General features: G+C 37.4%; 1 protein-coding gene across 6 annotated transcripts; it reads right to left on the reverse strand.

Annotated features, from left to right (window-relative positions):
- Positions 1-868: 868 nt before the first annotated feature.
- Positions 869-26,923, reverse strand: LOC128532918 (NACHT, LRR and PYD domains-containing protein 12-like). 6 transcript variants are annotated; one of them, XM_053507057.1, is made up of 18 exons: positions 26,829-26,923; positions 26,467-26,571; positions 19,357-19,455; positions 16,840-16,941; positions 15,106-15,207; positions 11,868-11,969; positions 11,023-11,124; positions 9,864-9,956; positions 9,124-9,225; positions 8,887-8,924; positions 8,598-8,637; positions 6,060-7,865; positions 5,797-5,970; positions 5,102-5,275; positions 4,824-4,994; positions 4,440-4,616; positions 3,135-3,308; positions 869-2,296 (listed from the first exon to the last, which is right to left on the reverse strand). In XM_053507057.1, exons 2-18 carry the CDS (start codon positions 26,568-26,570, stop codon positions 2,290-2,292), a joined length of 3,567 nt encoding a protein of 1,188 aa, XP_053363032.1. In that variant the 5' UTR covers position 26,571; positions 26,829-26,923; the 3' UTR covers positions 869-2,289. The 6 variants fall into 6 exon arrangements, with proteins under 6 accessions (XP_053363032.1, XP_053363035.1, XP_053363037.1 ...); XM_053507060.1 differs by lacking the exon at positions 15,106-15,207; XM_053507058.1 differs by lacking the exon at positions 869-2,296 and having other exon boundaries at positions 3,131-3,308.

The raw sequence follows: 26,923 nt of genomic DNA on the forward strand, positions 1-26,923 counted from the left end.
AAGATCAGAAATCTAAGGATGAGTGCTGTATATGAGAATAAATATGGCATATAAAGGATCCCTTTAAGAACGCATTGCAGCTTGTTATAAGGATTTTAAGCACTGATAGCTGTATTCAGGATTTTATAGTTTTTTTCTTTAAAAACATCCTCTGAATATATAAAAAAAATACAGTGTCTTTCTATTGTAGATAAAATTGTAATGCACACCAAAAACAGTAAAGCCTCATGTTTTACCATGTTCCTATTTTAAAATTATTTTAGTTTTAACATTAAAAATAATTTGCACATCCTTTATAGTTTCCTATTTACATAGCCATAATAGCATCAGAGCTCCAGTAAACAAACAAACAAACAAATAAATAAATAAATAAATAAATAAATAAAATAGACATTCTGAATTTCCAGGCATTCTGATCTCAGACTGCCATTACACGTCCACTATAAAACATTTTTACAGATCTTTTTTTTTTTTTTTTTTACACCTGTGGGTCCCACTCCCTCTAGCCACATTTATATGGGCATCAAGTTAAGAGCCTTACACAAGGCCCCTACAGTGGCACACTCTGGCAATAATATGGCAATAACCACCAACCCTTTGCTCAGCAACCTAGAGCCTCAAGTGCCTGAGACATCACTGCCCCATATACAAGTGTTCATAAAACTTATAAAGCTATACACCTTCGTAAGAACATGAAGAAAAGCTAGATTTGGACCCTAAACATGCCAATATTAATTGCCTGAATGCAAAAAAAAAAAAAAAAAAAAACCTGGACGGTTTAATTATTAGATTTTTTTTTTCTCTCTAAACCATTCATTGACGTGCATGAAGAATGCACAGTGCTTGCAGACATCAGTGCAGGTGCTGTTTGCAGTCTCAAGAGGTTTCCATGCATTCCTTTCTTTCTTTCGTTGGAGTCCTCTGGATTACTTCAGCTCCGTTGGGAATTCAGGGCCAGTTGTATTTCTTCCTCTCAAGTGTCCAGGAGCAACACCCTGCTGTGTCTCAAATGCAGCTGGCTTTCTTTTATGGTTTTAGTTCAACACAAAATAAGTTCAGACCACAAGATGAAATTGCTACTAAAATTAGGTTGTATTTCAAAAGGAAATGAAATCAGAATAAAGAAAATAATCAATGTATTTTTTTGTTTGTTTTACAATATTTTTTACATTTTATTACTTTTTGTGCCACATTCTTCTGTTTCTTTTTGTTGTTAAGGTTAAATAATTAGGAATATGCAAAAATAATACAGATCATACTAGACATATATTAGACAAACACTATTTACAGTACAAATAAAGTGTAGTTCCCGTTGTGTTTACGGACATAGGATTGACAAAATAACAGAAGGGGACATGTCTCAGTGTCTCAGAGCTTCTGGATTAAAACATGATGTCATGCACGTCATGTACAAGACATAGTTTGATACCAGGACATTCTTCATCATTTTAAACAAATAATGTACAATAGGTTTGAATAATGTTAACTTTTTTTGCTATGATTTGTATAGCTACTCAAAACTAAATAAGATTTCAAACACAGCATGGTGATGAGACTCTTAGCTGCAGTAAAGGCGGCCATACCTCCTTAAATGCTTATCCCAGCCAAGGTGGCTCGGAGCCCGCTGCAATTTAGCAATTAGACTGCATAATCCTTGAAAATTGACAGATAACTTGTCACCAACATACAGAAGAGATTCATGTGTCTGTGTGAACTCTACACATAATCATTCACAAACATCACTGGTGATAAAAGATATTCCTCTCCTAGGTAAATTCTGGAGCGGATTTGAAGAATATCATAGTAAGACAATTGAAAAGTTATAAACAGTGATGGCATAAAGAACTAAATCCATTTTGTATAATGTATTTAAAATGAATCCATCACCAAGCCACTAATATCACATGGAGTATTACAAGTAAAATGGTAGAGAGAATGAGACCAATGATAGAGCATTAAAGCTCAGTTGAGCGTATTTGTGTGCTTTGATTGGACATGTACTTATTTCATTCATCTAGTTATTCTTGCAGTACATTCAACATACAGTATTTCCACACACACAAACTTAGTTATTCTTAATGCAATCAACTACCATATCTCAGAAGACACCCATCTGCACTGCATAGTATTAGCTTGAAAACAGACAAAGACCAGGGTGAATAGTCCTTTCCTTTTAGCACTTCCATTGCTTTCTTGTTTTTTTTTTTTTCAAACCGGTCATTTGTTGACTGATGAGAGGACATGGCAGGACACAGTTATATTTGTTTCATGCAGCAGTGAGTTGATCTTCTAAATCCTTCAAAAAAAGAAAAAAGAAATCATCATAATGATCGTAATAATTATAAATAGCTCATTCGTGTGGGAGTACTAGCAATGTTTTGTACAGTTATAATTAAGCAACAAGACATAACCATACATTTGCAGCAAAATTACATTATGTGCACAAATATTGGTGCATACTTCATGCAATTGGTGATAGTATGAACGCTGTTAAAGTCAAACCAGGACTTTTGATTGTGCAAAATAACAGAACACAGTAAGGAGAGAAAAAAAAACAACCTTTATTCATCTATATAATCCCTGATATACCAATGGTCTTATCCCAGTGTTTCACTAGTGCTTGAATACCATCAAGGTGAAAAGTTTTCCCAGTACACCTGAGCTATGATCGGACTGCCTGCTATGATTGCATCTGAAATGCTGGCCTCCCAGGAACTCCTTTAAAAGGCCAAACATGTGGAAATGGCTTGGCATGAGGTCATGACTTTACAAGGGAATGTGGAAATAACTAATTGTTTATTGTATGAGTGTTGCAGGGGGATATATAGAGAAATAAAGTTTCCTTATTTGACTTGAATGCCCCTCGTACATGCTACAGATAAAAGGGTTTCATAATGAATCAGACTGATATACTGTACATTGAATGGCGTAAGTGATATACCCTGATATTTGCTGGTTTGGTGAAAAGGTACATATCTTAATGGAAGTAAAAAAAGACCTATCCACAGAACATCTTCCTGGTACAGTGTCCTGAGTTTCTGGATAAATAGCCCAGATTCTGGACAAGGCTCCTGCAGCTTGGATATTAAAATATTACAACTCATTAGCAAATATCTAAACAAAAATAGACTCACTTTAATTTTACCAGCCTGTAGTCTTTATGCTGTTGTAGAGCCAAAAGTTTTCCCTGTCCAGAGCTTCCTCGTTGGTTCCCTGTTAGTTCCAGCTCTTTAATTTGTAATGGGTTCAGTTTGAGAGCCGAGGCCAGAGCAGTATAACCATTGTCAGTGACAGAACAGAATGACAAACTAAAAAAAAAAAAAAAAAAAAGCAAATTTAATTACACTTGGTGCAACAATTATATGTTCAGGCCACAAGATGAAATTGCTACTAAAATTAGGTTGTATTTCAAAAGGAAATGAAATACGGAAAAAAGAAAATAATCAATGGTTTGTTTGTTTTGTGCCACAGTAAGCAGGTACAGGATGAAGTATTATGTGAAATTGGGGAAACACTGGAAATTATGCTGTCTAGTTCTTACTCTTACTGTCTAGCTGTTTTATTTTTATTAAATTATTTATAATTTAATTTTGGAATTATTAAAATTGCACATGAATCAAGTGACTAGTGAGGGAAAAACCAAACATTTTAACAGCCAACATATCTTGACAGACAGACAGACAGACAGACAGACAGATAGATAGATAGATAGATAGATAGATACTGTCATTGTGCAAAGTATATGTACAATGGTATTAGCATCTATCCAAGAGTGCAAATGTGGTTAATTTACAATAAATAACTAAAATAAGAAAATAAAGTTATGGATATACAATAAACAGTTATATAAGTATTCTACTGTATGTGCAAAAGGTGCAGTAGGTATTCTAAATTAAGTTAAGTTCAGCCTTTACTCGTCACACATACATTGCTGCACAATGAAATTTTTTATTCTTTGCATATCCCAGCTTCTTGTTAGTAGGCAGGGGTCCCTGGAGCAGACAGGGTTAAGGGCCTTGCTCAAGGGTCCAACGGTGGCAACCTGGCGGACCTGGGACCACCGGTCTTCTGATCCGTAACTCAGAGCCTTAACACACTGAGCTAAATAGCATTTATGCTGTAATAAACAATATATCTGTAAAATAGATTGTATAATTCCCATATATTATAGGAATTTCATTATAGATTATATAATATATATTATAATAGATTATATAATTCTTAATGCAGTTGTTCAACCAGACCATGATTGCTTGCCATAAGCTTCCCTGCTAATTTGAAGAAGCTAAAACCTACCTTTTTACTAGCTGGAACTAGATTTAAAGTATGCGGAACCATTTTTTTTCTGATCCATTAGTTTAATATTCCTCTAAATGTTACTTATTTAACATTACTCAATAAAGTTTTTATTTAAAAAGTGAAAACAAATGAATGGCCACCTTAGCTTCTCCAGCTTACAGCAGGGCTTGCTTATAAAATCAGAGATGTGCTGTACTCCTGTGTCCCCAATTCCTGGATTCCTGCTCAGACACAGCTCACTCAGGTGAGAGGGGTTTAAATCAAGAGCATTACAAAGTGAGCGGCAGGCACCGGGGTTGATGCCACAGTCTGAGAGTCTGCACATAAAAACAGATACATGGTATGGTCGCACCTCAATCATCAAAAAACACTTTTCTTACCTCTAACACAAGAGCTAGCAGTGTGTTACTTCAAGGGTGGAATGCATTTCTTACAAGAACACAGAATTGCGGTTTTAAGCTTTAAAAACTAAGTTATATATATATAGGATAATGTAATAAAATGGTTTAGACAAATGCCCCTACCTTAGGACACTCAGATTACAGGAAGGATTTCCCAGGCCCTTAGAGAGATGATATACTCCATGGTACTTAAGAGTATTTTTACTCAAATCCAATTCAACCAAGCGGGAGTTATTATTCAGGACTGCCGCCAGGTATGCACAGCTTTGGCTGTTTAGTTCACAGCCAATAAGCCTGATGACAAATTATAAGTTTCATCTTTAATAAAATAATACAACAGTTTTGTTTAGATGTATGATATTAAATGACTGTTTATCATGAATGCATGATTGAGCACCCACTTTAATTTCTCCAGCCTACACTGTGGATCCCGCAAAACTTTAGAGAGAAAAATGATTCCTGATTCACCGAAGGGATTGAAGCTCAGGTCAAGTGCCCTCAGGTGTGAAGGGTTTGAATTAAAGGCTGATGCAAAGGGCCTGCAATCTTCTGCTTGAATATCACAACTAGACATCCTGCAATAGAGCAAATATACTGTTTTATCTAGTTCTATTATAGTGTTCACTAATGTGAAGTATGAAGTGTTAAATATGTTGTTAAGAGGTTTCCTAAAAGTGTACAGCAGACTGTAATAGTCAATTTGTCAAACGTTTCATGTTAGATAAGCACTGATAATGTACTCATGGACGAAGCAAATGATGCTCATATAAATGTCCTTACTTTTAATACAGTACCATGTCAACTGGACATATTAACATGGCAAATTTTGCACTCCTAATTACATCATAAACCAACCAATGCAAGTTAGTTTATGTTGTAATTCTGAGCATGATTGAAATTTAACCTTAACTGTATTCTTACTGTAACAATGCTAATTAAATGATGTATTAGACTTCAGATTGTCATAAAAGTACAAATATTGTATTATTATTTTTTTTGTAGTGCACCATTTCTTTTGTCCATGAGTATATTCAACAAAACTGACGTAAAACCTGAATATGTTTAATTATTTGTGTTTAAAACACACTAAACTTACTCCAGAATTTCCAGTTTACAGTGTCGACTTTGAAGACCTTCAGAAAGAATTTTCATGCCAGACTGATGCAAAACACTATCGCTGAGTTTCAGTTCTCTGAGGCACGAAGACTTTGAGCTGAGAGCTGAGGTCAAAGCTTGAAAGCCTTTTTCTAAGAGGTTACAGTTTCTGACTCTAGAACACAAATCAGAAGACAAAGCTGATGAAAAACAAAAATCTTTCTGATAATCATTAGAACTATGGTGCCAGAAACTAAAACTTACTCAGCTGTTCTGGACGCCAGCACAACAGGCAGCATTCTCTGAAGACATTCATTTGTATTGTCTATGCAGTATTTCCTCAGGTCGAAGACATCTAGTGCATTTCCTGAAGTCAACAACACAAACACCAGAGCAGACCACTGTGAAGTGGAAAGCTTCGTCTTGGCGAGACGCCTGGATTTCTGAAAGTTTTGTATCTCTTCCTCCAAAGAAAAGTCATTGAGTTCATTTAGGCAGTGAAACAGGTTGATATACTTTTCTGGACTAAGATTCATCCTGAGCCGGATCTTGATGTACTCGATTGTTTCTTGAACACTTTGGGAACTGCATGCTGATATCTGTGGCAACAGCATTTGCAGTAGAGACTGATTGCTCTCCTGAGAGATGCCAAGAAGGAAACGGAGGAACAGGTCAAACTCCCCACTTTTACTCTGCAAGGCTTTGTCCACAGCATGCTTGTGGAGATCACTGAGAGACAAACATGGAAATGTCATGGCGCATTTTGTCGGGTTCCACTGGTTAAGCACAGTGTTGTTTCCTAAGTTAAAGGTTATGTGCACATACAAAGCTGCAAGATGTTCTTGAATGCTTAAGTGTACAAAGCAGAAAACCTTTCCTTCACTATAGAGAAGCTCAAAGTCCTCTGTGAAGATTTGGGTGCAAATTCCTGAGTACAGGACTGCATCCTTAACATTTATGCCACACTCGTTCAGGTCTTCCTCATAGAAGATCAAATTGCCTTTTAGCAACTGTTTGAAGGCAAGCTCTCCTAATTTAATAATCATCTCTTTGGGATCACTCTGCTCAAACTCATTATACTTTTCCTCTCTAATGTGTGTCTGAATTATGAGAAAATGTGTGTACATCTGAGTCAGAGTCTTGGGAATTGTTTTGCTCTCTGGGTCTTTTAACATCTTCTCCAAAACAGTCGATGAAATCCAACAAAACACAGGTATGTGGCACATGATGTAGAGGCTCCTTGATGACTTCAAATGTTTGATGACATCATTGGCCAGGCTTTGGTCGCTGATTTTCTTCCTTACGTACTCTTCCTTTTGAGGATCGTCAAATCCTCGGATCTCAGTGACCTGACTAATGAACTGATGAGGAATTTGACTAGCTGCTGCTGGTCTGGAGGTGATCCAAACACGTGCAGAAGAAAGAAGATTTTCCTGGATGAGGTTTGTCAGTAAAGCATTAACTGAGGTAGGGATATTTACCTCACTTACAACCTTAGTGTTTCGAAAATCCAGGGGTAAGCGATACTCATCAAGCCCATCAAAAATAAACACAGTTTTATGCATTCTATAATTTTTAAACTTTGTTTCTTTTAGCTGTGGAAAAAAATGGCAAACGAGATCCTCCAGACTAAAGCATTGGTCTTTTAGCAAGTTAAGCTCCCTGAAGGGAAGTGGGAATATGAACTGGACATCCTGATTTGCTTTGCCCTCAGCCCAGTCCAAAATGAATTTCTGCACAGAGACTGTTTTTCCAATGCCAGCAACTCCCTTTGTCAGCACGGTCCTGATGACTGAATCTTGTACTTGTAAAGGTTTAAAGATGTCATTGCATTTGATTGGCTTGTCGTCTACTGACTGGTGAATCCTTGATGCTGTCTCAATCTGTCTCACCTCATGTTCATTATTAACTTCTCCGCTTCCTCCCTCTGTAATGTAAAGCTCTGTGTAGATGTCATTCAGGAGTGTTAAAGATCCATCTCTTTGAAGTCCATTAGATAATCGCTGGAATTGACGCTTTAGAATGGATTTTAATAGCAGGGATGATTCTTGGTCAGGAAATATTGAGCACCTACAGTAGAACATGGAATAATAAAAATTAGAATAATAAAAATATAGATTTTTTTAAATCAATACACCAACAAACTCCTTGACACCTTCAGCACAATATTTAATAAAAATGTACCAAGAACATGTACCATTTTAATCATGAGCAGTGTAAATTTTTGTTAGTAGAAGTGTCAGAATACAGATGGTATTATATAAAAATGAAACATTGAAATTGGGCATTCAGATTTAGACCTTTAGTGAGCTTAAAAACGACGCAATTAAGCCATTAAAGCACTATAGGATGTCTGATCGTAATTAAACATTTTGCAACATGTAACAGCTCTTAAATATGTTTTTCTTAAATGTTAAGCATTTTATATTTCAAAGAATATTTGAAAAACAGCAACACAAACTTCATTAAATAATTTACAACAACAACAAAAAAATTATTCTAATGGCTATCTTACTTGAAAACAAAATCCACCCTACTTTTCCTTAGAATGAACAAATGACACAATACATGTGGGAGATCCATGGCTTTTAATGTCAATACTCTAACTGATACTACCTAAATTAATTACAAGCCATTGCCTGGTATAAAGACCAGCTCTGGTAAAAATAACCATAACCTTATTCATTATCATATTACATGTACTCATACATTCTACCATAAGCGCATAAGCATTTTCTCTGTTGCTCTCCCTGACTTTTCCCTGCAAACTTGGGAAACTGCATTTTTTTTAAAGAAACTTACTTTAATGGGGACAATTCACTTTGTTTCAACCTAAGAGATGAACAGCCAGGGGTAGCTCAGTGGTTAAGGCATTGGACTACGGTTCGGAAGACTACGGTTCGGAAGATCCCAGGTTCAAACCCCACAACCACCAAGTTACCCCACAACCACCAAGTTACCCCTGTTGTACCCCTGTTGGGCCCTTGAGCAAGGCCCTTAACCCTCAACTGCTCAGATGTGTAATGAGATAAAAAAATGTAAGTCGCTCTGGATAAGAGCGTCTGCCAAATGCCTAAATGTAATGTAATGTAACAGCCAGGTCCCGGTGATGACTCCTGTTGGATTGAACTGAATAAAGGTAGATATGGTGTCAAACTGTTCTGCTGGATGAGTATAACATCTAAGAGCTTAAGATATCCTAAATTAAATTTCAGTGTTTCGTTTATCTTTTACATGCATCTCGTGCTGCTGGTGCCATTTTCATAAAAGCAGCTATGATACACTGAAACGGCATTGTACACCCGTCTGCACTGTACGTCTGTCTTACCTTTGTAGTTGTGTTGTTTCACTTTGAAACTTTATTGGACGTTCTATTGAATTATCACTTTTCATAGACAGGCAGCTAGCTGCAGGTGAAGCTGGTTTTACGCTGTGTAAAAAACACACACACAGTAAATATTGTACTAAATGTTCTATTTGAATATACATGCATCATGTTTGGGTATCTGACCGTCCGTCTGTCCGTCTGTCCGTGTGTGTGTCTGTGTGTCTGTCTGTCTGTCTGTTTTTATGCCTGGGTGTTGAATTCTTATCCAAGCAATATTTGCAGTTTTTTATTTTCTTCAGATATTTGATGGCCAACAATTCTCATTTTGAAATACAAGTTTGTATTGAATGAATGAATGAATGAATGAATCAACACTGGAACACAAAAACAACATCCAGCATCCTGAGCAACCTAAAGTAAATTTGTCTGGATAAATGTGTAAAAAGAAATTCTAAACCAGGGTGCATTGCTGAGAGGAACATATGCTAACAGATAAGCTTATTTTTTGCAATAAAATCTTCTACCAAATACTAATCTAAACATATTATGTAAGCAGTATTTAATGCATGTAATGCATGTATTTAAGCAGTTATACTAAAATATCTTCAAGACGGTAATTGGGCTGCAGTGCCAATATTCAGTACAGTATAACCATACAAAATGCAGCTGTGATATACTGAAACAGATGGATGGATGGATGGATGGATGGATGGATGGATGGATAGACAGTTCTGTCTTACCTTTGTAGTTGTATTGTTTCACTTTGAAACTTTATTGGAGGGTCCATTGAATTATTAGACAGGCAGCTAGCTGCAGGTGAAGCTGCTTTTACACTGTGTAAAACACACACACAGTAAATATTATACTAGATGTTATATGTAAATATACATGCTTCAAGTTTGGCTAAATTTCTTTAACTAATCATTAGTTTATTAGTTTAGCATTAATCTATCTATCTATCTATCTATCTATCTATCTATCTATCTATCTATCTATCTATCTATCTATCTATCTATCTACTGTGTGTGTGTGTGTGTGTGTGTGTGTGTGTGTGTGTGTGTGTGTGTGTGTGTGTGTGTGTGTGTGTTTGTCTGTCTTGGGGTTAAATACTTATACAAGCACTGTTTTCAGTTTTTTAATTTTCTTGAAATTCTTAAAATGGGCAAAAAAAATTCAAATTTGATAGCAAGTTTGGAAGGAATGAATGAATGAATCAATCAATCAATCAACACTGTAACACAGGAAAAACATCTAGCACCTGAAGAACATTAAGTAAATTTGTCAGGATGAATTGATGAAAAGAAATTCACAACCCATGTGCATTGCTGTTAGGAATACTGTATATGACAACAGATTGGTTGTTTTTGCTTTAAATGGTTCTACCAAATACTTGTCTAAACTTGTTATGTAAGCAGTATTTAAACAATCCATCCATTCATTCATCAATCTAGGAACCTCTGTAGTCCAACTAGGGACTGTGGAGGCCAGGGGTGACCACTCGAGGCCAATGGTGATCTATTAATTTATTCCCATTTGTATGGCCATGTAGGACCTTTAGTGAACACTCACATGTACATTCACACATATGGGCAGTTTGGAAATGGCAAATAGCTTAATCTGCATTTCTTTTTGAGCTTGGGAAGAAACCGGTGAACCGGATAAAACCCACCAATCACAGGGAAAACAAACAGATCTGATGCAGGAATTAAACCCAAGACCTGGAGGTGTGACCTAGGGTCCCTAGGGTGACCTAGGGAGGTGTGACCTAGGGTCACAGTGCTAACCACTAAGCCACTGTGCCACCTATTTAAGTATGGATGTATTTAAGCAATATGTAAACAGTAAGCAGCATTTGGCCATATTTCGAATGAAATGATTATTAAGGTACATCTGTCACACCTTTGTGGTTGTGTTGTTTCACTTTGAAACTTCATTGGAGGTTCCATTGAAATGTCACTTTTCATGGACAGACAGCTAGCTGCAGGTGAAGCTGGTTTTACCCTGTTTAAAAAAAACACACACACACAGTAAATATCATACTAAATGTTCTATTTGAATATACCAGCATCATGCTTGGCTACACTTTTTTCATTTCTCTCATTAGTTTATTAGTTTATCATTTTTTATCTATCTATCTATCTATCTATCTATCTATCTATCTATCTATCTATCTATCTATCTATCTGTCTGTCTGTCTGTCTGTCTGTCTGTAGGGGGTTGAACACTTGTGCAAACACAGTTTTCAGTTTGTAATTTTAATTGCCAAATACTTGCTGTACAATAATTAGATATATTTTTTAAATTTGACTGCAAGTTTGGAAAAGTAAGTAAGTAAGTAAGTAAGTGAAAACAAAATAATAATAACTGTTGTTGTTTTTGTTGTTGTGAGTAAAAGAAATTCCCAACCTGTGTGCATTGCTGTTAGGAATATATGCCAACGGATTGTCTTTTTTACATTAAAAAAGCTACCAAATACTTGTCGAAAACAGATTATTTAAGCAGTATTTAAGCAACATGTATTTAAGCAGTACAGTATGTAAGCAGCACAGGCATTTGGCAATATTATGTCTAAAATTGACAACAATTTACTGTTTTTAAAACTGTTGTATAAAAGAAAAATTCCACTCAGAACCATACAGTTATACTGAATATCAGTAATTTGGCTGCAGTGCCAATATTCAGTATAACCAGAAGAAGAAGCTGTTATACACTGAAACAGCATTGTACACATGTATTTACTGTACCTTTGTGGTTGTGTTATTTCACTTTGAAACTTCATTGGAGGGTCCATTGAATTGTCACTTTTCATGGAAAGGCAGCTTGCTGCAGGTAAAGCTGGTTTTATCCTGTGTAAAAAAAAAAAAAGAATGTAAAAAAAAACATACTGCCTTTTTTTAAAAAAGTTTGTACTATTTAATACCGTTTTTACTGGGGCTAAGAGTTTCATCACCATATGTTCTGGTTTGAAGTGAATGCCCCTGATATTTTAAAATGTATGTAATATTGTTCAGCATTATATGATCACCTGACCAATTAAACTTAAAATGTAAATATTAAAGAAATGCTGTTTTAGTGATTTGTCTATTTTTTACAAAATTTAAATATACATTGCATATTGCACTTCACAGAATATAATGAGGTATATATTTTAGTGTTACTCAGGATGTTTTACTTCAAAACCCTCCTGGATTCATTGATTTGTCCCTTTTTATCGACGGGCAGTGCAGTACTGGCAAAGCTGGTTTTACACAGTGGAGGAAAAAAAGACAAAACTGAGAATTACTGTATTTGAATTGTCTCTCATTAAAAATTACTACATTCCTAATTAGTCTTATTTTTTATTTCTTCATATGCAAACTAACTATCTATCCATGTATGTATGTATGTATGTACAGTGGTGTAAAAAACTATTTGCCCCCTTCCTGATTTCTTATTCTTTTGCATGTTTGTCACACTTAAATGTTTCTGCTCATCAAAAAACGTTAACTATTAGTCAAAGATAACATAATTGAACACAAAATGCAGTTTTTAAATAAAGGTTTACGTTATTAAGGGAGAAAAAAAATCTCCAAATCTACATGGCCCTGTGTGAAAAAGTGATTGCCCCCCTTGTTAAAAAATAACTTAACTGTGGTTTATCACACCTGAGTTCAATTTCTGTAGTCACCCCCAGGCCTGATTACTGCCACACCTGTTTCAATCAAGAAATCACTTAAATAGGAGCTACCTGACACAGAGAAGTAGACCAAAAGCACCTCAAAAGCTAGACATCATACCAAGATCCAAAGAAATTCAGGAACAAATGAAAACAAAAGTAATTGAGATCTATCAGTCTGGTAAAGGTTATAAAGCCATTTCTAAAGCTTTGGGACTCCAGCGAACCACAGTGAGAGCCATTATCCACAAATGCCAAAAACATGAAACAGTGGTGAACCTTCCCAGGAGTGGCCGGCCGACCAAAATTACCCCAAGAGCGCAGAGACAACTCATCCGAGAGGCTACAAAAGACCCCAGGACAACATCTAAAGAACTGCAGGCCTCACTTGCCTCAATTAAGGTCAGTGTTCACGACTCCACCATAAGAAAGAGACTGGGCAAAAACGGCCTGCATGGCAGATTTCCAAGGCGCAAACCACTTTTAAGCAAAAAGAACATTAGGGCTCATCTCAATTTTGCTAAAAAACATCTCAATGATTGCCAAGACTTTTGGGAAAATACCTTGTGGACCGACGAGACAAAAGTTGAACTTTTTGGAAGGTGCGTAGGTGGTGGTAGTGTGATGGTCTGGGGTTGTTTTGCTGCTTCAGGGCCTGGAAGGCTTGCTGTGATAGATGGAACCATGAATTCTACTGTCTACCAAAAAATCCTGAAGGAGAATGCCCGACCATCTGTTCATCAACTCAAGCTGAAGCAATCTTGGGTGCTGCAGCAGGACAATGACCCCAAACACACCAGCAAATCCACCTCTGAATGGCTGAAGAAAAACAAAATGAAGACTTTGGAGTGGCCTAGTCAAAGTCCTGACCTGAATCCTATTGAGATGTTGTGGCATGACCTTAAAAAGGCGGTTCATGCTAGAAAACCCCCAAATAAAGCTGAATTACAACAATTCTGCAAAGATGAGTGGGCCAAAATTCCTCCAGAGCGCTGTAAAAGACTCGTTGCAAGTTATCGCAAACGCTTAATTGCAGTTATTGCTGCTAAGGGTGGCCCAACCAATTATTAGGTTCAGGGGGCAATTACTTTTTCACACAGGGCCATGTAGGTTTGGATTTTTTTTCTCCCTAAATAATAAAAACCATCATTTAAAAACTGCATTTTGTGTTTACTTGTGTTATCTTTGACTAATAGTTAAATGTGTTTGATGATCAGAAACATTTTGTGTGACAAACATGCAAAAGAATAAGAAATCAGGAAGGGGGCAAATAGTTTTTCACACCACTGTATGTATGTATGTACAAGGGGCAAACAAGTATTTAGTCAGTCACCAATTGTGCAATTTCTCCCATTTATAAAGATAAGATGCCTGTTATTTTTATCATAGTTATACCTCAACTATGAGAGACAAAATAAGAAAAAAGTTAGAGGTCTGTCTCTCACAGACCTCTAACTTTTTCTTTAAAAGGCTCCTCTGTCCTCCACTCATTACCTGTATTAATGGCATCTGTTTGAACTCGTTATCAGTATAAAAGACACATGTCCACAACCTCAAACAGTCACACTCCAAACTCCACTACTATCTATCTATCTATCTATCTATCTATCTATCTTTTAGCAATGTATTTGTGTGTGTGTTTGTCTGGGGGTTAAATACTTATCCAAGCACTGTTTTCAGTTTTTTAATTTTCTTGAAATACTTCAAATGGGCAATAAGTCTAATAAAATAAAATTGACAGCAAGTTTGGAAGAAATGAATCAATCAATCAACACTGTAACACAGGAAAAACATCTAGCACCTGAAGAACATTAAGTAAATTTGTCAGGATGAATTGATGGAAAGAAATTCACAACCCATGTGCATTGCTGTTAGGAATACTGTATATTTTGCTTTAAACTTGTTATGTAAGCAGTATTTAAACAATCCATCCATTCATTCATCCATCTAGGAACCTCAGTAGTCCAACTAGGGTCTGTGGAGGCCAGGGGTGACCATTGGAGGCCAATGGTGATCAATTTATTTAATACCATTTGTATGGCCATGTAGGACCTTTAGTGAACACTCACATGTACATTCACACATTATGGGCAGTTTGGAATTTTTTTTTTTTTACATTGATAGAAGCCCGGAGAACCCGGAGGAAACCCACCAAGCACAGAGAAAACAAACATGCACACACGCCTGATGCAGGAATTAAACCCAAGACCTGGAGGTGTAGGGTCACAGTGCTAACCACTGTGCCACCTATTTAAGCAATATGTAAACAGTAAGCAGCATTTGGCCATAATTCGTATGAAATGGATATTAAGGTACATCTGGCACACCTTCGTGGTTGTGTTATTTCACGTTGAAACTTCATTGGAGGTTCCATTGAATTGTCACTTTTCATGGACAGACAGCTAGCTGCAGGTGAAGCCGGGTTTACCCTGTGTAAAAAAAAACACGCACAGTAAATATCATACTAAATGTTATATTTTAATATACTAGCATCATGCTTGGCTACACTTTTTTCATTTATCTCATTAGTTTATTAGTCTATCTATCTATCTATCTATCTATCTATCTATCTATCTATCTATCTATGTGTCATGGGGTGCGTTGTGGAGAACCGCACCACGAGATGTTTTACTGATAAGAGCCCTGATGAAGGGCTTTAGAGGAGGTCAATGAAATAGGGGGTGGTGAGAGTACTTATGACAGGCACTGGAAGACCTTCCCATTTGGAGATGGCGTGGGATTATTGTCTTTTTACTTTCTGCGCGCTTGTCTTGTATGGTCTTGTCTTGTCTTGTCTTGCCCCTGATACCTTTACCGGTGCTACCTAATGCTCACACGAAGTGGCGAGGTATCAGGACACCTTTATATAAACACGCTGCCAGGTGCGGCTCATTCAGGCTGCTTGCCTGATGGCGGCGTTGCTTGTAACCTGCGTGTATAAATGGCCGCGCCTTTGCCTGTTTAGAACTCCGCGTGGTAGCAGCCTGCGGATTTGAACAGTTTATGCGCGGCTCTGCCCCTCGTGCGACCGCGTCATTACACTGCGTGTCTATTCCTTTATCTGCGTGTCTCTCTGTAGGGGTTGAACACTTGTGCAAACACTGTTTACAGTTTGTAATTTTCTTTAAATACTTGCTGGCCAATCATTAGATCTATTTTTGAAATTTGACTTAAAGCTTGGATAAGTAAGTAAGTAAATAATAATAAAAAACTGTTGTTGTGAGTAAAAAAAATTCCCAACCTCTGTGCCTTGCTGTTAGGAATATATGCCAATAGATTGTCTTTTTTGCATTAAAAAGCTACCAAATACTTGTCGAAAATAGATTATGTAAGCAGTATTTAAGCCACATGTATTTAAGCAGTATTTGGCAATATTTTGTCTGTAATGGATAACAATTTACTGTTTGTAAAACTGTTATATAAAAGAAATATTCCACTCAGAACCATACAGTTATACAGTGAAACCTCGGATTGCAAGTAACGCGGTTTGCAAATGTGTTTCACAAGACAAGCAAAGATTTTTAATAAATTTTGACTTGAAAAACGAACAAGCCTTGGTTTCCGAGTATCAAGTATCTTGTATCACGCACGTGCTTCTTGTTTTTGACGCCGAGCGTCACATGATCACAACTGAGCCAATGTTTTATCTCTTTCTTGCGCTGCGGAATTGTAGGTAATTGTCTCCCCTGCTGGGTCTTAGTGTGCGTCTCTTACTAGTATTATCAACATCCGTGCACGCATTTTCTCCCTCAGCCTATTGTTATGTGTGCGCACGCGGGTAATTTGACAGCAATGCAATAAATTTATTTTATTTTTACTTTATATTCTGTATTAATTATTGTTATGTATTTATTTTTTGGAAATATATATTATTTCTTATGGAAAAATTTTATTTGGTTTATGAGTGTTTTTGAACACGAGCCCACTCTGGGAACGAATTGTGCTCGTAATCTAAGGTTCCACTGTACTGAATAACAGAGCTGTGGTGCCAATATTCAGTATAACCAGAAGAAGAAGCTGTTATACAATGAAACAGCATTGTACACATGTATTTACTGTACCTTTGTGGTTGTGTTATTTCACTTTGAAACTTCATTGGAGGGTCCATTGAATTGTCACTTTTCATGGAAAGGCAGCTTGCTGCAGGTAAAGCTGGTTTTACCCTGTGTAAATAAAAAAAGAATGTAAAAAAAACATACTGCCTTTTTAAAAAAAGTTTGTACTATTTAATAACGTTTTTTACTGTGGCTAAGAGTTTCATCACCATATGTTCTGGTTTGAAGTGAACGCCCCTGATATTTTAAAATGTATGTAATATTGCATTATATGATCACCTGACCAATTAAACTTAAAATGTAAATATTAAAGAAATGCTGTTTTGGTGATTTGTCTATTTTTCAGAAAATTTAAATATACATTGCATATTGCACTTCACAGAATATAATGAGGTATATATTTTAGTGTTACTCGAGATGTTTTACTTCAAAACCCTGCTGGAGGGCTCATTGATTTGTCCCTTTTCATTGACAGGCAGTGCAGTACTGGCAAAGCTGGTTTTACACAGTGGAGGAAAAAGACAAAACTGAGAATTTGAATGGTCACTCATTAAAAATGACTCCATTCGTAATTAGTCTTATTTTTTATTTCCTTACAGTATATGCAAACTGTATTCAACTATCTATCCATGTATGTATTTATGTATTTATGTATGTATGTATGTATGTATGTATGTATGTATGTATGTATGTATGTATGTATGTATGTATGTATGTATGTACCTACAGTGGGGCAAAAAAGTATTTAGTCAGCCACCAATTGTGCAAGTTCTCCCATTTATAAAGATGAGAGATGCCTGTAATTTTCATCATAGATGTACCTCAACTATGAGAGACAAAATAAAATAAAAAATCCAGAAAATCACATTTTAGGATTTTTAATGAATTAATTAGTAAATTCCTCAGTAAAATTAGTATTTGGTCACCTACTAACAAGCAAGATTTCTGGCTCTCGCAGACCTGTAACTTCTTCTTTAAAAGGCTTCTCTGTCCTTCATTCCTTATCTGTATTAATGGCATCTGTTTGAACTCGTTATCAGTATAAAAAACCTCAAACAGTCACACTCCAAACTCCAGTATGGCCAAGAACAAAGAGCTGTCTAGGGACACCAGAAACAAAACTGTTGACCTGCACCAGGCTGGGAAGACTGAATCTGCAATAGCTAACAGTGTGAAGAAATGAACTGTGGGAGCAATTATTAGAAAATGGAAGACATACAAGACCACTGATAATCTCCCTCAATCTGGGGCTCCACACAAGATCTCATGGGGGGACCTAGTGAATGACCTGCAGAGAGCTGGCACCAAAGTAACAAAGGCTACCATCATTAACACCCTGTGTTGCCAGGGACTCAAATCCTGCAGTGCTAGACGTGTGCCCCTGCTTAAGCAAGTACATGTCCAGGTCTGTCTGAAGTTTGCTAGAGAGCATTTGGATAATCCAGAAGAGAATTTAGAGAATGTCAGATAAAACCAAAATAGAACTTTTTGGAAAAAACTCAACTTGTCTTGTTTGGAGGAGAAAGAATGCTGGGTTGCATCCAAAGAACACCATACCTACTGTGAAGCATGGGGGTGGAAACATCATGCCTTGGGGCTGTTTTTCTGCAAAGGGACCAGGACTACTAATCCGTGTAAAGGAAAGAATGAATGGGGCCATGTATCGTGAGATTTTAAATAAAAACCTCCTTCTATCAGCAAGGGCATTGAAGATGAAACGTGGCTGGGTCTTTCAGCATGACAATGATCCCAAACACACCGTCTGGGCACTGAAGAAGTGGCTTCGTAAGAAGCAATTTAAGGTTCTGGAGTGGCCTAGCCAGTCTCCAGATCTCAACCCCATAGAAAATCTTTGGAGGGATTTGAAAGTCCGTGTTGCCCAGCGACAGTCCCAAACCATTACTGCTCTAGAGGAGATCTGCATGGAGGAATGGGCCAAAGTACCAGCAACAGTGTGTGAAAACCTTGTGAAGTCTTACAGAAAATGTTTGACCTCTGTCATTGCCAACAAAGGGTATATAACAAAGTATTAAGATTAAATTCTGTTATTGACCAAATACTTATTTTCCACCATAATTTGCAAATAAATTCTTTAAAAATCGTACATTGTGATTTTCTAAAATTTTGTTTCTTAGTTTGTATATCTTTTTTAAGTGGGAGAATTTGCAAAATTGGTAGGCTGACTAAATACTTTTTTGCCCAACTCTATCTATCTATCTATCTATCTATCTATCTATCTATCTATCTATCTATCTATCTATCTATCTATCTATCTATCTATCTACATACATATATTAATTGCAACAAAAAGTACTGTATATATTTAAACTAAGTAAAAATGTAGCATAAATTAACTTTGGGGGTATTCGCAGTGCAGATTTTAGTGTCATGTGTGTATATATCAGTCCCTTCTATAAAAAGTGTTTTAAAAGCTGTGTACAAAATCCCATTAATTGGATTGAAATCAGTGCAAATCGGTGTAGGCTATGACCCTAACACTTGTACCAGAAGAACATGTTATACCTGGGAATGCTTGATGGTTCCTGAAACTTCACTGGAGGGTTCATTGAATGATCACTTTTCATTGACACACAGCTTGATACACAGGAAGCTGGTTTTATGCTGTAAAAGAAAATTAAACTATTATATTATATTATATTATATTATATTATATTATATTATATTATATTATATTATATTATATTATATTATATTATATATATAACTATTGTTATATAACACACACAAACACACATACACGTACTGTACACTGTATATGAATCCTGGAAATGATTTTGGGAAAAATCTAATGCAGAAATAAAATGTACATAATGGAAAACCAGCAGTATATCACTTGAAAAAAAAACTTTTTTTGTTCTGAATGTTCAGGCTATTATGAATCAACTATGTAAGTACAGTATTAGACAATGGCCCACCTTTATAAATCTGAAACAACCTGGTGATGTCAATAGTTTTCCCTATCCTTCTACCTCTTATGTCCATTTACAGTATGTGTAAATGTCTGTCATCAGGAGGCACCTGGACTGAACAAATAATCTAAATAACCAATAAACAAACAGATGAATGAATAAACAAACTAAATAAATAAGTAAATAAGCAAGCAAGCAAATAAACAATTAATGACACTTTGGGCCCATATTGCCAGTGGCCAGCGACCACTCATTAATTCATCATCTGTGTGATCACTTTAAATATGCATACGGTACGTACTGTACCATTCCCCAAACTACAACACAGATAAATAGTAGGACAAGAGTGGACAAGAGTATTAGTGCAACTCACTCATGACTGACTTCCAGGTTGCCAGAAGTTGCACTCCATATACAAGTAGAATTACAATAAATTATCAAAAGAAAAAAGCTCTGCTACACTCAAGTTAAAGTATTTCAGATTATTTAATAAAATTCAAGTACACAACTGTGTTACAAGTTAGGTCCACAGGCACAAGAAACATACCATTACCATGATTATATATTAAGAGTTGTTGGAAATGCCTACCAAATTTGAGCAAAAAATCTGTACAAATTAACCAATAAGAGACTTGTAATGAACAATTAGATGTTTATTAAATTATTGCATGAAGCTGCTCCATCTTATTTCATTAGATACAAAATAAATATTGCATATGCTTTGCACAGTTTTGAGATACCTGTTTTGTTCAAACAGGAATAATAGTTAAATATTTGCATTTGATACAGTAATTAAATCAATAATGTGTGGAGTTTAACCTACAGTTCATGTGCCTACCAGGTGAAGGTGCAGCTCAATGGATAGCAGCACCAAACAATCTGACCCAACTGTATGTGAGGATTTATATCGAAGCAATAGCAGTAATCCATACCACATACTGTATAACCTAATAGTTACCCCCACACCGGATGAAAATTAACATAGGACATTTTTGTGGATTTTTTTGCTGAGCAGGCATATATTTGATCACATTAGAACTACAGTTTATCAGAGGAACATTTTGCCTGATTATTTCATAAAATTATAAACATACAATAAGAAACCTAGGTATGTTCCTTTGTTTATAGCACAATAATTCATCCTAAAGTCTAACAAAGTAAACTCAGTGTAAGTATTTTGGAATAAATGACTGATTTCTTCTGATGTGTATTGCTCTTTTTTTCTCCAGCTCATTATGCATTTCACCTAGGTCAAATTTGGGTTTTAATATCATGCATATCTGTTTAAGGCTACTTTATACTTCTAGGTCAAGTCTACACACAGCCTAGACATTGCCAGTATTTATTCTTGTCTGCCGGTGTGTCTATGACACACTGCAATTAAACAGCCAAATGTTGGCGGTGAGGCTTCTATGCCATTGTGCATTCTCTTCACCACACTTTATTTTGAAATGCCAACAGGCTGAACTTTACTATGTTCTCTATAAGACTCCTTCAATAAACAAGTACTAGTATAAGTCCCCACACTTGCAACCCACAAGACATCATGATTCCCCATAACATCATGTTTTCAGGTAAGTTAAGCTTTCACTTGAGGTATATTGGCAGAAAATAAACGTTTTGTTCATTCTGTGATAGTAAAGTTGCTAGTAAGGCCTGACACAAGTGAACTACCATTATTTAGTACAAACTTTTGTTAGCTAGCTGGATAAACTTATGGAGTTAAAATGTATTTTATGGAAGTTGTTTACATTTAACATCTGTTAAAAAGTCGACATTATTTAGCCCAGGATGCTTTTGCTGTAAGGTACATCACAAGTTTTTATCAATATATATTTTTTTATTGTGCAGCTGAATTATTCAAACTTCTTGAAATTTCTTAAACCTTCTCTGACGTTGTTAGATTCACCAAGGCATTTTTTAATTTACCTTTATGTGACTGGCTGAAATGGTAGGTGGCAGGGAATGCCAATTGAAAAAATATTTGTGAATGTAATCAGGGCAGGGAAGTTTTAAATGCAGGGATTTTCATTAAAGTCAACCAGCTTGTAAGTGCAGTTACATCAATCTGTAAATCACTCACTTATCATCTATACTGCTTAATGCTGTGTACAGGGTCGCTCACGGGGTCACTGTCCCAGTAGGCAGGGTACACACACACACACACACACACACACACTCTTATTCAAACACCACAGGCAATTTGGGAACACTAATCAGCCTAATCTGCATATCTTTGAACTGTAGGAGGAACCTGAAGTACCCCACCAAGCACGGAGAGACCATGCCAGCTCCATGCGTTGGGAATCGAACCCAGAACCTGGAGGTGCAATGCAACATTAGCAGTGCTTAAAAATATATTTGTGGAGAGTCATTTATATGTGGATTGAAAAATATATTTGTGAATCACGTTACAAATATTTGTGAAATATGTTATTATAACTTATTATGCTCACAAAGTATATGCTTTATATTTCTCCATAGGATAAGATCTTCTTCTTTGTCTTTCGGCTGTTCCCTTTCAGGGGTCGCCACAGCGAATCATTTGCCTCCATCTAACCCTATCCTCTGCATCCTCTTCTCGCACACCAACTAACTTCATGTCCTCACTCATTGCATCCATAAATCTCCTCTTTGGTCTTCCTCTAGACCTCCTGCCTGGCAGTTCCAACCTCAACATCCTTCTACCAATATATTCACAATCTCTCCTCTGAACATGTCCAAACCACCTCAATCTGGCCTCTCTGACTTTATCTCCAAAACATCTAACGTGGGTTGTCCCTCTGATAAACTCATTCTTGATCCTATCCATCCTTGTCACTCCCAAGGAGAACCTCAACATCTTCAGCTCTGCTACCTCCAACTCTGCCTCCTGAGCATTGCTGGTCTCACCACTGTCCTGTACACCTTTCCTTTCATTCTTGCTGATACTCTTTTATCGCACAACACACCTGACACTTTTCTCCACCCATTCCAACCTGCCTGTACCCGCCTCTTCACCTCCTTTGAACACTCTCCGTTGCTCTGGACCGTTGACCCTAAGTACTTAAAATCCTGCACCTTCTTTACCTCTGCTCCCTGTAGCCACACCGATCCTCCTGGGTCCCTCTCATTTACACACATGTATTCTGTCTTGCTGCGGCTAACCTTCATTCCTCTGCTTTCCAGAGCATACCTCCACCTCTCCAAATTTTCCTCCACCTGTTCCCTGCTCTCGCTACAGAGCACAATGTCATCTGCAAACATCATAGTCCATGGGGACTCCTGTCTTACCTCATCTGTCATCCTGTCCGTCACCAGAGCAAACAAAAAGGGGCTTAGAGCCGATCCTTGATGCAGACCCACCTCCACCTTGAACTCTTCTGTCACACCTACAGCACATCTTACCACTGTCCTACAGCTCTCATACATGTTCTGCACTACTCTAACATACTTCTCTGCCACTCCAGACTTCCTCATACAATACCACAGCTCCTCTCTTGGCACCCTGTCATATGCTTTCTCTAAATCTAAAAAGACACAATGCAACTCCCTGTTACCTTCTCTGTACTTCTCCGCCAGCATCCTCAAAGCAAATACTGCATCTGATGTACTCTTTCTAGGCATAAAACCATATTGCTGCTCACAAATGCTCACCTCTGCCCTTAACCTAGCTTCCACTACTCTTTCCCACAGCTTCATTGTCTGGCTCATTAGCTTTATACCTCTATAATTGCCACAGCTTTGCACATCTCCCTTGTTCTTAAAAATTGGCACCAATACACTTCTCCTCCATTCCTCTGGAATCCTCTCACTCTCCAAGATCTTGTTAAACAAACTTGTCAGAAACTCTACTGCCACCTCTCCTAAGCACTTCCATACCTCCACAGGTATGTCATCAGGACCAACAGCCTTTCCACTCTTCATCCTCTTCAACGCCCTTCTCACCTCACTTCTACTAATACTTGCTACTTCCTGTTCCACAACAGTCACCTCTTCTACTCTTTGTTCTCTTTCGTTTTCCTCATTCATCAACTCCTTAAAGTACTCCTTCCATCTTCCCATCACCCTCCTGGCATCTGTCAGTACATTTCCATCTCTATCTTTAATCACTCTAACCTGCTGCACATGCTTCCCATCTCTATCTCTCTGCCTTGCCAACCTGTACAGATCCACCTCTCCCTCCTTACTGTCTAGCCTAGCATACAAGTCCTCATATGCTCTTTGTTTGGCCTTTGCCACCTCTACCTTCACCTTACTCTGCATCTCCCTGTACTCCTGTCTACTCTCTTCAGTCCTCTCAGTGTCCCACTTCTTCTTAGCTAGCCTCTTTCCCTGTATACACTCCTGGACTTCCTCATTTCACCACCAAGTCTCCTTGTCCACTTTCCCCTTACCTGATGATACACCAAGTACCCTCCTATCTGTCTCCCTGATCACATTGGCTGTAGTTGTCCAGTCAACTGAAAGCCCCTCCTGACCACCCATAGCCTGTCTCAACTCCTCCCTAAAGACTTCACAACATTCTTCCTTTCTCAGCTTCCACCACTTTGTCCTCTGCTCTGCCTTTGTCCTCTTCGCCTTCCTCACCACCAGGGTTATTTTACACACCACCATTCTGTGTTGTCTGGCTACACTCTCCCCTACCAACACTTTGCAGTCACTGATCTCTTTCAGATTACAACGTCGACACAAGATGTAGTCGACCTGAGTGCATCTGCCTCCAATCTTATATGTCACCCTATGTTCCTGCCTCTTCTGGAAGAAAGTATTTACTACTGCCATTTCCATCCTCTTTGCAAAGTCCACCACCATCTGTCCTTCTACATTCCTGTCCTGAAGACCAAACCTGCCCATCACATTTTCATCACCTCTGTTCCCTTCCCCAACATGTCCATTGAAGTCTGCACAAATCACCACTCTTTCACCTCTGGGGATGCTCTGCATCACTTCATCTAACTCACTCCAGAATTTCTCCTTCTCTTTTAACTCACATCCTACCTGTGGGGCATAACCACTAACAACATTGAACATTATCCCTTCAATTTCCAGCTTCAGACTCATCACCCTATCTGATACTCTCTTCACCTCTAGAACATTCCTTACAAACTCCTCTTTTAGAATAACTCCTACTCCATTTCTTTTCCTATCCACACCATGGTAAAACAATTTGAACCCTGATCCTAAGCTTCTAGCCTTGCTACCTTTCCACCTGGTCTCCTGGACACACAGTATATCCACCTTCCTTCTCTGCATCATATCAACTAACTCTCTTCCCTTCCCTGTCATGATCCCAACATTTAAAGTCCCTACTATCACTCCTAAACTCTTGCCTTTCCTCTTCTCTCTCTGCTTTCGAACACGCCTTCCTCCTCTCCTTCTTCGACCAACAGTAGCCCAATTTCCACCAGCACCCTGTAGGTCAACAGCACCAGTGGCGGTCGTTGTTAACCCGGGCCACGACCGATCCGGTATGGGATTTATATTCATGATTCGCATCATTGATTTGGCAAAAGTTTTACGTCGGATGCCCTTCCTGACACAACCCTCTGCATTTATCCAGACTTGGGACTGGCACAAGAAGACACTGGATTGCGCCCCCCCGTGGTTGCATTCTCCATAGGATAAGATACAGACAGTCAAAGACTAAAGCTCTTCATTCGGCTTAAAGAAATGGGTAAAATTATTACAGTTATGGGGCGAAAGAGCCTTAGGATTTATTTTTTTAAATAATGTGCCCATTCAGTCTAACATTTAAGTTTCTTACTTTGAATCATGTTTCTTTATTACACATAGAGACAAAATAAGGAAGAATATAAGATAATAAAATATTTGCCGTCTAATAGGTTCGGCCTGAATGAATAAAGTTCATAGTTAACAAAGCCTATCTGCTAACCGGCTGGGCGCTACAGCTTTGTTTCATTGTCCAAACATAATCTGAGGGGAATTTGGGATTAAATTCCGACATCTCTGCAACATATTCCCAATTAGCAAATGCTCCCTTTGATGCATTTTGCTGCTATACCTTAATATAGGTATATATATATATACCTAATATAGGTACGTTTGCTAATTGGCAAACACTCTACATGCTGATGTAACTTGATATATCAGGGAGACATCTGCCAGAATTATGTCTGCAGTTAGAGATCTTATAAAAAAAAAAGGATCAGGTGTCTTTACAGGCAGCCCTGAAGCAGAACACCTGATCATGCATGTTAATAAACCCCTCCATGTGCTTTATTCAGTGCGCAAACATCATTTCTGTTTCAGTTGTCAAAAGGTGCTAAATGCTAATTAAGTTGTCAATATATGTTATGGAAAGGTATATTTAAAAAAAGGTTAGTTGAACGTATGATTACACATTAAGGTACAGCTGTATTAGTGACAGTGCTACAGTCTGTCTTTTGGAGGAGTCCTCAGCTATTGAGTTTCCCATTTAAAAAAAAAGAAACTCTTTGGAAAGAGGCAAGTTGTGGCTTCATGCATAGGGTTGACTTGACATTGGGTTTACACTCATGGTAACAGCATACTGAACACTCTTGTGTTAAGAGTGTTAGAGAGTGTCTCGAAAAAGATTTATTTCTCAAACACCAATAATACAAAAGGAACATGAAAAGAAATGACCACAACATTATAGCTTTTGTCTTCAGAGTACAGTGGCATTGCATTTGCATTTCAAATCAGATTGGAAGTATGTTAAATTTGATGTTTAAAGACCTACTTTTCGCACACAGGACCAGCTTGGTGTTTATTAATTGCTATTTCAGAATCTTCCAGCCCTCTCCGGGGCATTTCTGATGATGGGCTCTCATTCATAGCTGCCATCCTGTGTGGGGACACACCATAACACGGTATGATGGCATACTTCATAACGACACAGCTAAAAGGTGACATCAGCACTTTGAAATCAGTAAAAAGTTTTTTGCTACATGAATAATCGATATCATTAAATTCATTCATTACAGCTTAGGATGCAACAGAGTAAGGAAATGTCCAGAACCTACAACACTACAGATATGAATACTGCATAAAAATGTTTTAGATATGTAGACAAATATTAGTGGTAGAAAACAAAATGCTCACTGTCACTCCTGCATTTCTGACTTGATATGATCATCTTATTTTTAGCTGTTTTCTGAATACTCCTACTGGCTCCATTACACCTACAGATAGTGCTT

Source organism: Clarias gariepinus, chromosome 11 (genome assembly GCF_024256425.1).
Source record: "Clarias gariepinus isolate MV-2021 ecotype Netherlands chromosome 11, CGAR_prim_01v2, whole genome shotgun sequence".
Classification (NCBI taxonomy): domain Eukaryota; kingdom Metazoa; phylum Chordata; class Actinopteri; order Siluriformes; family Clariidae; genus Clarias; species Clarias gariepinus.